Genomic DNA, 14,203 nt, shown 5'->3' on the forward strand with positions numbered 1-14,203 from the left:
TAGAGCTGCACAGCCATGGTGGCCACACAGATGCCCATAATCCCAGGAGAAAACCATTCTCTCTGGTGAGGAACTGGGAAAAGGGCCTCCTGTGTTCCATCGAGTACAAGGTTAATCATCATCATTTTTTTCTGTCTTTGCCTCGTGGCTTCACACCAAGGGCATCCGCAGTCATAAATCTGACTGACAGCATGGTAGACTAAAACTGAGAAAAACATGTTATTTTGGCCAGAGAAACTGGGGGAAAGGGCCCTTTGGAGCTAGAAAGTGGGAGGGCTAGGGTAGGAAATCCCCAAGAGGAGAGAACTGTAGAAGGGGAATCTCGTATTTTTGAGGTCAACATAAGTTCTGGGCTCACCTCCAAGCTGCACCTGTACAGAATAGGCTCAAAGAGGCGTAACCAGAGTTTTGAAAAGTAAGCTTCATTTAAACCATCACTCAAGTCCTAGACTAACCCCACGAGGAGTACATGTGCTGGACAGATCAGAACACCACAGCAAAGGCTCTGAAAACTAACATTGGAATCACCATCCACAGAGAATGAGACAGGACTTGTTGGACCTGAGTTTATTACCGTCTAAAACACTTGAAAACTGTATATTTTTCCAGAGGTTTTTAACAGGACCAGAACCTCCCAATGTAATATTCTACATGTACAGGATAATAATCCAGAATTACTTGACATACGAAGAACCAGAAAAATCTGACCGATTCTCAAGGGAAAAACAACCAAATGCCAATCCTGAGATGTTTTAAATGTTAAACTTATCGAAGAGTTTTAAAGCAACTAGTTAACCTTGAAACATAAGGTGAAGGTGAACACTCTTGAAAGAGTTGAAAGAAGTTACCAGAAAAATAGAAATTAAAAATACTAACCATATGGAGATAATAGAGTTGAAAAAATACTGGATGAAACAAAAATTAACTGGATGTGCTCAATAGTAAACCGAAAGGCTAAGCACAGTGGCTCAGGCCTGTAATAACAGCACTGTGGGAGGCTGAGGCAGGAGGATCACTTGAGGCCAGGAATTCAAGACCAGCCTGGGCAACTTGATAAGACCCCATCTCTAAAAAAATAAAATAATAAAAAAAAAAATAGCTGTGTTTGGCAGTATGTGCCTATAGTCCTAGGTACTTGGGAGGCAAGAGGATCACTTGAACCCAGGAGTTTGAAATTACACTGAGCTGTAATCATGCCACTGCAGTCCAGCCTGGGCAACACAGCAAGGCTGTGTTATTTCAAAAATATATATACTAGACTGGAGATGAGGTAAAGTGTCCATGAATGTGAAATTAGATCAGTGGAAATTATTCAATCTGGAGAACAGACAGAAAAGAGATGGGGGATAAAAAAATACAACCTTAGGGATCTATGGGACAATTTTTTTTTCAATCCAACATTTGTGTCATTGAAGTCCCAAAAGGAAGAGAAAAATAATGCAGAAAAAAATTTTGAAGAAATAATTGGCTGAAAATTTCCCAAATTTGGTGAAAGACAATTTTGCAGATTCAAGAAGTTCAGTAAATCTCAAGCAGATAAGAAAACCACAGTCAGACACATCATAAAGCAAACTGCTGAAAACAAAAAATAAAGAGCCAGGCACTGTGGTGCATGTCTGTAGGCCCAGCTATTTGGGAGGCTGAGGTGGGAGGATCCCTTGAGCCGAGGAAATTGAAACCAACCAGGAAAACATAGCGAGACCTCCTTGTTTTTTTTTTTTTTTTTTGAGACAGAGTGTCGCCCTGTCACCCAGGCTAGAGTGCAGTGATGCGATCTCGGCTCACTGCAAACTCCACCTCCTGAGTTCAAGCGATTCTTCTGCCTCAGCCTCTCAAGTAACTGGATTAGGTGCCCGCCACCATGCCAGGCTAATTTTTTGTATTTTTAGTAGAGATGAGGTTTCACCATGTTGGCCAGGCTGGTTTTGAACTCCTGACCTCAACTGATCCGCCCGCCCTGGCCTCCTAAAGTGCTAGGATTACAGGTGTGAGCCATCATGCCTGGCTGAGACCTCATCTCTTAAACAAACAAACAAACAAACAAAAAAATCTAAAAGTCTTGAAAGCAACCAGAGAAAACCCATTTCATGTCAGGAAATAGCATTTGAATTTGACAAGGCAATGGAGCTACGGAGAGGTTTAGTTTTCACACAAGGTTGCAGTAACAGTAAGTGGCAGAGCTAGGATTCAGATCTTGGCTTCAGATCATTTACTCTTATTCACTAATATATGCTGCCTTATCAAGAGAACATTTATGCAGTCATTAAAATGGCAAAATAGAGGGAGAGTTACTGATATAGAAAGATGTTCATGATCTATTAGGTACAAAGGCAAGATACAGACTAGTATTATATCATGTCATCCTCTTAAAAAATATGTAATATTTGTGTGGGGAACAGAAGAATATCACCCAAATGTTAACTGTGTTTATCTGGATGGAGAAACTTAGGTTAATTATTCATTGCTTATTAGCATATCCTGAGTTTCCTAAAATGATTATGTATAATATTAAAAAGCCAGAAAGCCTGGGCACAGTGGCTCACGCCTGTAATCCCAACACTTTGGTAGGCCAAGGTAGGAGGATCTCTTGAGGAGTTCAAGATCAGCCTAGCCAGCAAAGGAAGATCCCATCTTTACAAAAAAATGGTTTAAAAACTAGGCAGGCATGGTGGCACATGCCTGTAGTCCCAGCTACTTGGGAGGATAGCTTGAGCCCAGGAGGTTGGAGCTACAGATGATCATGCCACTGTACTCCAGCATGGGTGACAGTGAGACTGTCAAAACAAATAAATAAATGCTAGAAAACTCTATGTCAGACTAAACTCATTCATGATTTTTCTTTCTTTTTCCTTTTAATTTATAAGGAGAAAACCCAATTCCTGTTTTCTTTAATCAAGGAATGGGAGATTCTACTTTTGAGTTCACTTCCATCCTGAGTTTTGGTGTTCAGTCTTCGTAAGTATCTAAATAGTTAAGAGAACTTTGTAAATGATTGTGAAAATAAGAGTAGGAAACAGTGTAGCCTTCCATCTTTCCTTCCTTTTTTATTTGTAAAATAGTTTATCCCATTATCTTGTTTCTTTCTCTGTTTGTTTTATTTGTATTAACAAAATGAAGTGGTTTGATATATTAAAGTAATGTATATTAAGGCGAACTATGCCTCTGAGTAATCATTTTTAACCAACAAAAATGCCAGTTCTCTGTGGTCCTACAAGAGGACCAAAAATGCCAGTTCTGTCTGGTCCTACAAGAGGACCAGAATTATGAGACTTCATTTAAAATTACATCTAACTTGCTTTGCGACTTTCTGAAAAGTCTCAGGTCACTCCATGCCACCACCAGTTCATTTTTTGTGTATGTAAAATTGAGGCCTTCTCTCCTACTTCACTCATTAGGTTATTGGAGAGATGTAATATACCCAAATCAGGTATTACTATTTCATTAATACTGAGTGTCCAGGGTAGTTTTTCTAGTTGTGATCCTTGTTTATCTATCCCATTGCTACTGAAAATACTTGTTATAAGTGGAAGTTGAGAAAACTGGAAATTATCACTCCAGGTACATGGTATTATCACACATACACACAACACAAACACATACACATATCTGTCAACACAAAAGTACTTCTTTGGTTCTTTTTCCAAGCACCAAAACTCATTAGGTCAGATTTGTTCCTCTGAATTTTATTCCTTCTGTGTTCAGTCTGTTTTTTAATTAGAAACTGAACCCCTTCTAGTTGTGAGCATTTGCTGCATCTTTTACAGGAAGTGAAGTTATGTTGGTTGGTCATTACCGTTTTATAAGAGCTATTTCTCTATCTTTAAAAAATATGGTTCTCCTCTTCCAATTTTTTTCCAGCTGAATAAATCTTCAGAGGCTCTAATCTCTAATTTGACAAAGAGCAGTTTACTTACTTTGAAAGTGGTTAAATTGTTTCTATTGCTCTAGGACTTAATTGGACTTCTTACTAAGTAGCTCCTACTAAGTAACTCCTTTTACTAAATCATACAAATTTTCTTGTTTTATTTATAGGATTAAATATTCAAATAGCATCAAGGAAATGGTTATTCTCTTTGCCACAACAATTTATAGAATTGGATTGAAAGTGCCTCCTGATGAAACGGATCCTCGAGTCCCTATGCTGACCTGGAGCACCTGTGCTTTCACTATCCAGGCAATTGGTAAAGCTCATAAGAAAACTGGTTTGGAGGTTTCAGTGAGACAGAATTAACATTGATCATTCATTCTTAAATTCTTTTTTTCACTAATGGGCCAGAATAATTTGACTTGTATGACGACTATTAGTATTTCAGTGTATTTGTGTGGCTCATGCCATTTGGTCTGATAATTTTTTTATGTTGATCTCTTTTTAACTATGATCGTCGCCATATGAAACATAAGTTTAAAAAAATATTTTTAAAAAGCTGGGCATGGTGGATTATGCCTGGGAGGCTGAGCTTTGGGAGGCAGAGGTGGGAGGATAACTTGAAGCCAGGAGTTTGAGACCAGCCTGGGCAACATAGCAAGACTGTCTCTACAAAAAATTAGCCAGACATGGTGGTATGCACCTGTAATCCTAGCTAATCAGGAAGCGGAAGAGGGATGATCATTTGAGCCTAGGAGTTTGAGGCTTCAGTGAGCCATGGTTACACCACTGCACTCCAGCCTGGGCAACAGAGGGAGACCCGGTCTCCAAAAAGTGTGTGCGTGTTCACACACACACACACACACACACACATATACCTTTAGTATCTATATTAAAGGAGCAGCATGATGTTAAGTTATAGAGGTTCAAGGAAAAAATACAACTCAGAAATGCTCAGTAATTTTTCTTTCTTTTATACTTTGAGAGAAGAACTGAGGGGAAACCAAAGTCACCTAAAAATTAACAGAAAGGGGAAAGGAAGACTGAGGCAGTTTTAGAGAGATTAGCAGGCAGAAACCAGCTCTAAAGGGAAGCCTACTATCAAATTCTCTGCCATATCGAAAATTTCCCATAGAAAAGTGTAGCAGTGAGGGATCACTTAGATTTCTTAAGTTAGTGCACTTGTTCATTATAAGGACAAGGTCCAGTATTACATGGAAAAAATTAAGAATGGTGATTCTTCCCTATCTTTATCCAAGCCCACTTTGATTTCCCTTTCCAATATATATATTTTTGGTAATTGTTTTTAATGGAGTCCATTATATTTTCTTCGTTTAAATATATTTTTGTAATAAGACACTTATAATTTGAATTAAATAGCATGAAGCCAAATTTTTCCCAAAACCTTCCTACATACTATCATTAGTTTCTTAATAGAGTTTAACAGTCACTTCCAGTGCTTTGGAAAAGGCAGGTTCCAGGCCACGGGCGCCTGCCCTGAGCAGACCCCCTACTGGTGTCCTCAGAGGGCTCCTATGGGTGAGTTCATTGGCTTTGGCCCAGTGAACCCTCGCCTACATTGATCTTAGGCACATAGGGCCCATCCCGGCTCTGCCCCTGCTGGGATCCAGTTGCTTCCCCAGGGGGACTGATGGGCAGAGTCACCCCGTGGCTAGGCCGTGACCATCCCTGTCAGGACCAGACTCTGTGGTTGGGCGTCTTGGGTCGAGCCCAGCACCATGCAGGGCCGTGGGAGCTGAGGAAGTGCCGCTCAGGAGTTGGGGTCTCCACTCCACCGTGTGCCCTCCAAGGATACCCAGGGGGGCAGTGGGCTGGTGGCCTCCTCCTGCTTCCTGTCAGAGTCAAAGCACACATCCTCAGGGCGGGCTCAGGGGCCGAGGCAGCCCAGGGAAGCTCCAGGTGGGGACTGTGTCTTCCTGGGGTTGGTGCCCTCTGGCTGGGGCCCTTTGCTGGCCCATGGTCCCCAGGTGCTGCTGTGGCGTGGCCTCCCACCTGTCTGCCTGGTGGAGGGAGGTGTGGGGGTGGGGACGTGACTGAATAAAGCCACCGTGGGTGGATGTGCTTGGTGGGAGGGGGTAAAGTTACTTCCAAACCTGTTAGACTTAAATCATGGGTATAGGATAATAAATCAGTTTATATTTGCTATGATTCAATCAAATGGGATATAGGAAAGGCGAGGTTTATATAAAATAGAATCTGAACAAATGGATAAGAAATGTAAAGCATTCTTCAGAGTCATGACATGTTAAGTCTATTCAGACTTTCAGTGAAGCTATTTCACACTTTCCTGTTTTGGGGAAGATAAGCATTAGGAAGTCAAGAATTTATATTTAGACCTTGAACATTAAAAAGGGGGCATAGTCTGTTATAAAGGAGATAAGAAATTCACTGCTGATGGAACTGAATCTTTTCATATGTGGTTCTATAATCTAGTAATTGGATTCTATTTGATTAATATCATATTGTGTTCACTATTGTGCTTTTTCCATCAAGCAAGCATAATGGTGTACTTTATTCTTAGTACATAAGCAACTAACTTATCTCAGTCCCTGTGGGGATGGAGAAACATGTACAGAACGCATTGGCATGGGATAATAGTTGAGGAATCAAAACAAAGCATCCTTTGAATTACTGTTTATGCAAAGATGAAAAAAAATGCTTCCACACTCATATCTGCTGCTAAGGATCAGTGAAAATAAGAGTAATTTAGGAATAAATACCATGGACAACAAAACACAAATCCATGGTTTTGGTATTTTCATTTTCTCTTTTTCTTTCTCTTTTTTTTTTTTTTGAGACAGGGTCTCACTTTGTTGTCTAGGCTGGAGTGCAGTGGCGCAGTTACTCACTGCAGCCTTAGCCTCCCCGTGCTCAGGTGATCCTCCCACCTCAGCCTCCCGAGCAGTTGGGACCACAGGCATGCACCACCACAGCTAATTTTTGTATTTTTTGTAGAGACAGGGTTTTTCCATGTTACCCAGGCTGGTCTTGAACTTCTGAGCTCAAGCAGTCTTCCTGCCTCGGTCACCCCAAAGTCCGGGGATTACAGGCATGAACCACCGCACCTGGTCTCATTTTCTTTTTTTTCCTATTGATCTTTTCTAATTCTTTTAAAATTGTACCCGAGGTCGGGCGCAGTGGCTCACACCTGTAATCCAAGCACTTCGGAAGGCTGAGGTGGGCGGGTCACCTAAGGTCAGAAATTCGAGACCACCACTAATGTGCTGAAACCTTGTTTCTACTAAAAGTACAAAAACTTAGCCGGCGTAGTGGTGCACACCTGTAATCCCAGCTACTCAGGAAGCTGAGGCAGGAGAATCGCTTGAGCCCGGGCGGTGGAGGTTGCAGTGAGCCGAGATCGCGCCGTTGCACTCCAGCTTGGGCAACAAGAGCGAAACTCTGTCTCAAAAAAAAAAAAAAAATTGTGCCCAAAAAAGCAAGAAGTTATTTGTGTCTGCCTTTCATATTATTTTTAAACAAAATAGGCTATAATTACATATATATATTACTTATTTTAGAATTTTTTGCATAAAAAAGATGCTGAAATGAGAAGAAACAATCCAGGCTGTTTTTTTCCCCCCAAGCGTTCTTTATAAGATTGCTGCAGGGACTTTATTTTTTATGCTGGTAATTTGTAAATGATATTCATTTGATTCTCTAATATTCTCTCACTCAAAAATTGGAAAATTTTGGCAAAGACTTAAAACACAAGACTGAAGGGGAAAATGCAAATCATCTTATCAAAAATATTAAGGAACATTTGATAAAAAGTACAGTATATAATTATAGCACTATTCAGGATTTATTATTTTTATTTTTTTTAATTCTTTGAGAAAACCTGTTGGGAGATGAAGGAAAACCTTTGTTTGGAGCACTTCAAAATAGGCAGGTATGTATATTCCAACAAGGTACATGTAACTCATGGCATGCTGTATTTTTCCCCCCACAGTTTATTATTTAAAAAAAAAAAAATCTTTACTCCTTTTCTGTAAAAATTAGCAGAATTCTATAGGGGAGAAAAGGAGCTGCCTCAGTCTTATAGGAAACTGAATAGCGTGTGCACTTTACAGAGCTTACTCAATCTCAGAGGTTAAGTGTAATTCATACAGAGATTTCATGTGATGATTACTTTTTCTCCCTTTGTTACACTTCAAAATCCTGATGTTTCCTATATTTTTCCTTCTCACTAATTTTGCACCATTATATAACATTGAGTATTAATGCTGACTTAATTTTGGATGAATCATCATACTGAATTCAAAAATAAAATTAAGCCATGACTCCTTGATGGGCAGATACTGACACTACTGTAGGGCTGTACTCCTGCCCCAGGCCTAACCGTTTAACACAGTGGTCCCTGGAGAACGGTACTGAAGAAATATGCCGAGTAGCCCTGTGAAGACAAAAGGGGTAACTGAGGTTGCTATCTCTTGCTTCCCATTTCCCTCTTATTTTTCTGACACCTGGCACAGAATACTAGAAGACTTGTGGTCCACAGTGTGCTCAGCTCTGGGGAAAATGAATACTTTTTACATGAGAATTAAAATAATTATAGCTTTAATACCACTTTTTTATCAGAACATCTGTTAGAAATTTAGCAAGGCCATAAAACCTTGTACAGGTATTAAGAATATCGTAATTTATTTACAATGATATAAGGTATATAATGAGTCTGCAGCTAATTCCGACAAACTAGAGTTGATTTTTACCAAACTCTTAAGTGGATGAGTTAGGTCTCTCATCTTTCCTCATCTTTTTATCTTCCCTGTCTCTTACAATCTAGCATAATGGTCTGAAAGCATTAATGCAGTTTGCAGTTGCACAGAGGATTACCTGTCCTCAGGTCCTGATACAGAAACATCTGCTTCGTCTTCTATCAGGTAGAGTCTTCTCTGAACTATTATTATGTATTATATTATTTTTATGTCTTTTTCTATTGCATTTCTGGCAGTGTATTTCATTAGGAAACAACACACGCTACAATAATTTTGAGCTCTCAGTAATGAAATTTTACCACCTACAGAAGTCATGCAAAAAAACAGATAAACACAGAGCTGCCTCCGATCTTATTATTGTTATTATTTTTGAGAGGGAGTTTCGCTCTTGTTACTGAGGCTGGAGAGCAATGGCGCGATCTCAGCTCACTGCAACCTCCACCTCACGTGTTCAAGTGATTCTCCTTTCTCAGCTCTCTGAGTAGCTGGGATTACAGGCTACTCAGACAATTTTTGTATTTTTTTTTTTTTTTTTTTTTTTTTTTTTAGCAGAGATGGAGTTTCACCACATTGGCCAGGCTGGTCTTGAATTCCTGTCCTCTGGTGATTCGCCTGCCTCCACCTCCCAAAGTGCTGGGATTACAGGCGTGAACCACCACTCCCGGCCTTCATGACCTTATTTTTAAAATCTGTATTTTCCAAATATTTTCAACTTATGTTTCTTCTACCTACCTAGGTTATTGAACCAATGTCTACGACAACTAACATCCATGTATCCCCAATCCAATTAGAAAAGGGAGCAATGATGTGGATAGATCATTTTAAAATATGTTTAATTTTGTTTGTGAGTCAAATTCTTATGAAATAATGGAAATGCTACATTCAGTAATCTCAGAACTCAGTTCCATGCCCATTTCTTTGACAGGCTGGCTATAACAGCTAATCTTCTCAGATTCTGACAAGTTAGAAATTTACTAAGAGCTCATATGGTGATCTCAATTAGTATAAAAATAAAATGAAGGATAAGTCATTACATAGCATTAGAATGATTTTGCTTTCCTTTTGGTTATCTGCATTTCCATCTGGGCATTTGAAGTCTACTATAAGCTCCTCTGTACCCAAAGAGACGAGCCTTAAAGAGAGTTGTTTGTAAATCTATTTGTTCATAAGTCCCAATTGTCATGAGTAGGGTAGTTTCAGCATGCACTTCCCAGATATATTTCTGACAAATAAGAGTTATTCAGATTTTTTAAGCTTTAAAGCCAGGCATAATTTTCTTGTAGCTAAACTAGCAGACTTTTTTTTTCCCCAGCAAAATAGACCTTCTTTACCTTGAAAATCTATTGAAGCCAGTAGTGTTTTCCCTTGTCAATCCCCACAAGCTTCTTAGGGAGCTCCTCTTCCTGAGCAGCTTTCTGCTTATCCTGTTGATGTGGAGATTCCACAGCTCTTCCCAAGGCCGCCACTCAAGTTTTGTCAGAACTTCTGCCATGCTTAGCTTTTATATTTTCAAATTGACTTCCAGGTGTCTCCTGAATTGGCTTCATGCTAATAGAAATCTAATGTTGATACTGTTCCCCTAGTCACACACATAAAAGTTTTCCCTTCTTTCACTTACTTTTTTCTCTTCTTGGTCAGTTGCACAGGCCCAGAACCTTCCATATGTCACATGTGCCTGTCTTCGTTTTTAGGACGTCTTTCTGTTGAACAGTTTATCCTATTTGCATATCACTATTTTGTTTTTGTTTTTTTACTTTTTTGGTATCTCTTTCATTTCAGTCATAATTTAGATACTTAGTAATTCTTCCAATTTCACTGCTTTTGCACTTATTACACATTATGGGATTTGCAATGTTTAAAACAGCTTATTGCCCAGCATGGTGGCACACACTTATAATCCCAGCTACTCAGGAGCCTGAAGGGGAGGATCCCTTAAGCCCAGGAGTTTGACACCAGTGTAGGCAATATAGTGAGACCTTGTCTCAAAAAAAGCACCAAACGAGACTAACATTATCACAGATGGGAGAGACTAAAATGATGGTGTATAATCTCTAATTAGCAATACTGGAGGAATTTCTGTAGTATAGCTTTATGCCTATATATCAAAGTTTTTCATATGAACATTTTTTTTTTTTTTTTTTGAGACGGAGTCTTGCTGTGTCTCCTGGGCTGGAGTGCAGTGGCCGGATCTCAGCTCACTGCAAGCTCCGCCTCCCGGGTTGACGCCATTCTCCTGCCTCAGCCTCCTGAGTAGCTGGGACTACAGGCGCCCGCCACCTCGCCCGGCTAGTATTTTTGTATTTTTTAGTAGAGACGGGGTTTCACCGTGTTAGCCAGGATGGTCTCGATCTCCTGACCTCGTGATCCGCCCGTCTCGGCCTCCCAAAGTGCTGGGATTACAGGCTTGAGCCACCGCGCCCGGCCATATGAACATTTATTAGAGGAGCATTTTTATTTGTAAGATGTTAGGGCTATCAGATATGTTCCTTGCCATTTTAATGCTTATGATTGAATTAAAGAAGCAGAACCTCTCTAAAAACAAACATAAAATAGCCAAATGCCAGATATGTGCTTCACTAATACACACTTCAAAAATTGAGACAAGCGGCCGTGTGCGGCGGATCACGAGGTCAGGAGATCGAGACCATCCTGGCTAACATGGTAAAACCCCGTCTCTACTAAAAATACAAAAATTAGCCACGCATGGTGATGGGCGCCTGTAGTCCCAACTACTTGGGAGGCTGAGGCAGGAGAATGGCGTGAACCCAGGAGGTGGAGCTTGCAGTGAGCCGAGATCGTGCCACTGCACTCCAGCCTGGGCGACAGAGAGAGATTCCATCTCAAAAAAGGAAAAAAAAAAAAAATTGAGACAAGGAAGAAATCACTTTGGGACTCTGCTGTTATCTCCTCTAACAGGGTAGGATTTGAATTGAGCCTTGAAGGGAATACACATAGTAGATAAATTGAGAGGAACAGAAGCTGCATTCCAAAAGACACAGGGTGCATTTGAACAAACACTGAGGAGGTAGGAAAGTGTGTGATATGTTCAGGTAGACAGGTTTGATAGGAGTAATGGCATCTACAGATAGAGAAGCATGAAGTTTTTTTAAATAAAATTACAGTGACTTAAATGCCTCAGCCATAAGTTTGAACTTTATTCTTTAGGTAATTGGAATTTTTTGAAATGTTTTGGACAATGGTATTCTGAGCTTAATTTGATATTGAATAGGTTGGATTGAAGGAGGGAAAAATTAGAGGTAACATATGCATCTGAATGTGGTAGCAGGAATTAGGGAAGACATTGGTGTGGGCTGGGTCAGGGGCAAAATTTTAAACTAAAATGAATAGCAGAAAAATTGAGAGAAATAAGGAAGTGCAGAATAGGAGCTATTTTCTAGTAAAGTGATGAGTATTGTTTTAATATGTTGATTTCTGCAGTAGCAGTAGGACAGGTCGGGTGCAATGGCTTACACCTGTAATCCCAGAACTTTAGGAAGCCAAGGTGAGCAGATCAGTTGAGCTCAGGAGTTCGAGACCAGCCTGGGCAACATGGTGAAACTCTGTCTCTACAAAAACCTTAGTAGGGTGTGGTGGTGCACACCTGCAGTCCTGGCTACTCGGGAGGCTGAGTCAGGCGTATCACTTTCACCCAGGTCAAGGTTGCAGTAAGCTGTGATCGTACTATGCACTCCAGCCTGGGCAACAGAGAGAGACTTTGTCTCTAAATGGATGGATTGATGGATAGATATATAGGACATACAATGCTCACTGCCATGTGCTATGCCTTGTACTAGAATTTTTTAATAAAATCTCATTTCTAGTCACCATCCTTCAAGGAAATTATTCTCCCAATTTACAAGGAGAAAACTGAGGCACAGGGAAGTTACATGACTTGCCCATGGTAATAAAACTAATAAGAAGTAGAACTAATATTTAAACCCAGACTGACCATAGAGCCCATTATTTTTTCACTGTATCATGTAAACTTTGCCGAGGTGTTTAATTGTGCATAAAGGCTTGGCTTAACCCATAGATAAAATGAAAATATGCATACCAAAATTGACTTTTGATTTCAAAAGAATTTTAAATATTTTTAGCAATCAGGAAAAGAAAAATCATTTTAAAACTGCCTGTAAGAAAAATTTGATGACACGAAGAGTATTCTTTTGGCTGAAAAGATGATGGAAATTAGGACAAGGGATCGGGAATTATTTAAATATTTTGAGTAAGCTGTAACATTGAGGAGAAAAGTAAGACAGGTAGTATCATAGACATGCTAACTGAAATATCAGAAATATTACTAAAAGATCATTTGAGGAGATGAGACCTAGAAACAGCAAATGACTTGTCAAAGTCACATAGCTAGTTAACGTCAGAGCTGTGATCACTTTAGTTTGTTTTATGTAGCCAGTATTAATAACTTTTATTGAGGGGTTACATATGCCAAGCTTGGATAAGTGCTTTAAATTCATATGTTGGCCTGGAGCGTGGTGCACACCTGTAATCCCAGCACTTTGAGAAGCCAAGGCAGGTGGACCTCTTAAGACCAGGAGTTCAAGACCAGCCTGGCCAACGTGGCAAAACCCCATTTCTACTAAAAATAAAAAATAAAAAAATTAGCTGGGCATTGTGGCAGGTGCTTGTAATTTCAGCTACTTGCGAGGCTGAGGCAGGAGAATTGCTTAAACCTAAGAGGCAGAGGTTGTAGTGAGCCGAGATCATGCCACTGTACTCCAGCCTAGGGAACAGAGTGAGATTCCATCTCAAAATAAAATACACAAATAATAAATTAATATGTTAATGAACCTCCCAACAAACTTGTATATACTGCGTGTAAACTTAGAGAGCTTAAGTCGCCTGTCACTTGCCTATGACCAATAGTCACAACCAGTACTGGAAGCCGTTTTAGTCTGACTTCAAAGCCCCTGATCTTAACCTTTATGCTTTTTGTTTAGAATCTTGGGATTAGAGATTAAGAAATTGATCTAGTCACATGGCCAGGCATGGTGGCTCACGCTTGTAATGCCAGCACTTTGGGGGACCGAGGCAGGTAGATCACCTGAGGTCAGAAGTTCAAGCCTGGTCAACATGGTGAAACCCTGTCTCTACTAATAAAAAAAAAAAAAGAAACAATTGGTCGGGCACGGTGGCTCATGTCTGTATTCCCAGCATTTTGGGAGGCCAAGGCGGGTAGATCACAAGGTCCAGAGATCGAGACCATCCTGGCCAACATGGTGAAACCCTGTCTCTACTAAAAGTACAAAAATTAGCTGGGCATGGTGGTACGCGTCTGTGGTCCCAGCTACCCGGGAGGCTGGGGCAGGAGGATTGCTTGAACCCGGGAGGCAGAGGGTCCAGTAAGCCAAGATTGTACCACTGTGCTCCAGCCTGGCGATAAAGTGAGACTCCATCTCAAAAAAAAAAAAAAAAAAAAAAAAAACTGGGCATGGTGGCACATGCCTGCAATCCCAGCTACTTGGGAGGCTGAGACTCAAGAATCGCTTGAACCTGGGAGGCGGAGGTTGCAGTGAGCCAACATCATGCCATTATACTCCTGCCTGGGTGAGAGAGCAAGACTCCATCTCAAAAAAGGAAAGAAAGA

At 40.4% G+C, this 14,203-nt stretch overlaps 1 protein-coding gene across 2 annotated transcripts in view; it reads left to right on the plus strand.

The window, feature by feature from the left end:
* LOC111529161 (E3 ubiquitin-protein ligase UBR1) overlaps window positions 1–14,203 on the plus strand; it is a 158,966-nt gene that overhangs the window by 109,345 nt on the left and 35,418 nt on the right. Inside the window, exons 34-37 of one of the 2 annotated variants that reach the window (XM_023196014.2) lie at window positions 2,865–2,955; window positions 4,033–4,181; window positions 7,720–7,775; window positions 8,670–8,766. In XM_023196014.2, the coding sequence (XP_023051782.2) occupies window positions 2,865–2,955; window positions 4,033–4,181; window positions 7,720–7,775; window positions 8,670–8,766 (393 nt within the window). The remainder of the gene's footprint in view (window positions 1–2,864; window positions 2,956–4,032; window positions 4,182–7,719; window positions 7,776–8,669; window positions 8,767–14,203) is intronic. The other variant, XM_026447834.1, reaches the window with a different exon arrangement.

The sequence above is a fragment of the Piliocolobus tephrosceles genome, unplaced genomic scaffold, assembly GCF_002776525.5.
Source record: "Piliocolobus tephrosceles isolate RC106 unplaced genomic scaffold, ASM277652v3 unscaffolded_108, whole genome shotgun sequence".
Classification (NCBI taxonomy): Eukaryota; Metazoa; Chordata; class Mammalia; order Primates; family Cercopithecidae; genus Piliocolobus; species Piliocolobus tephrosceles.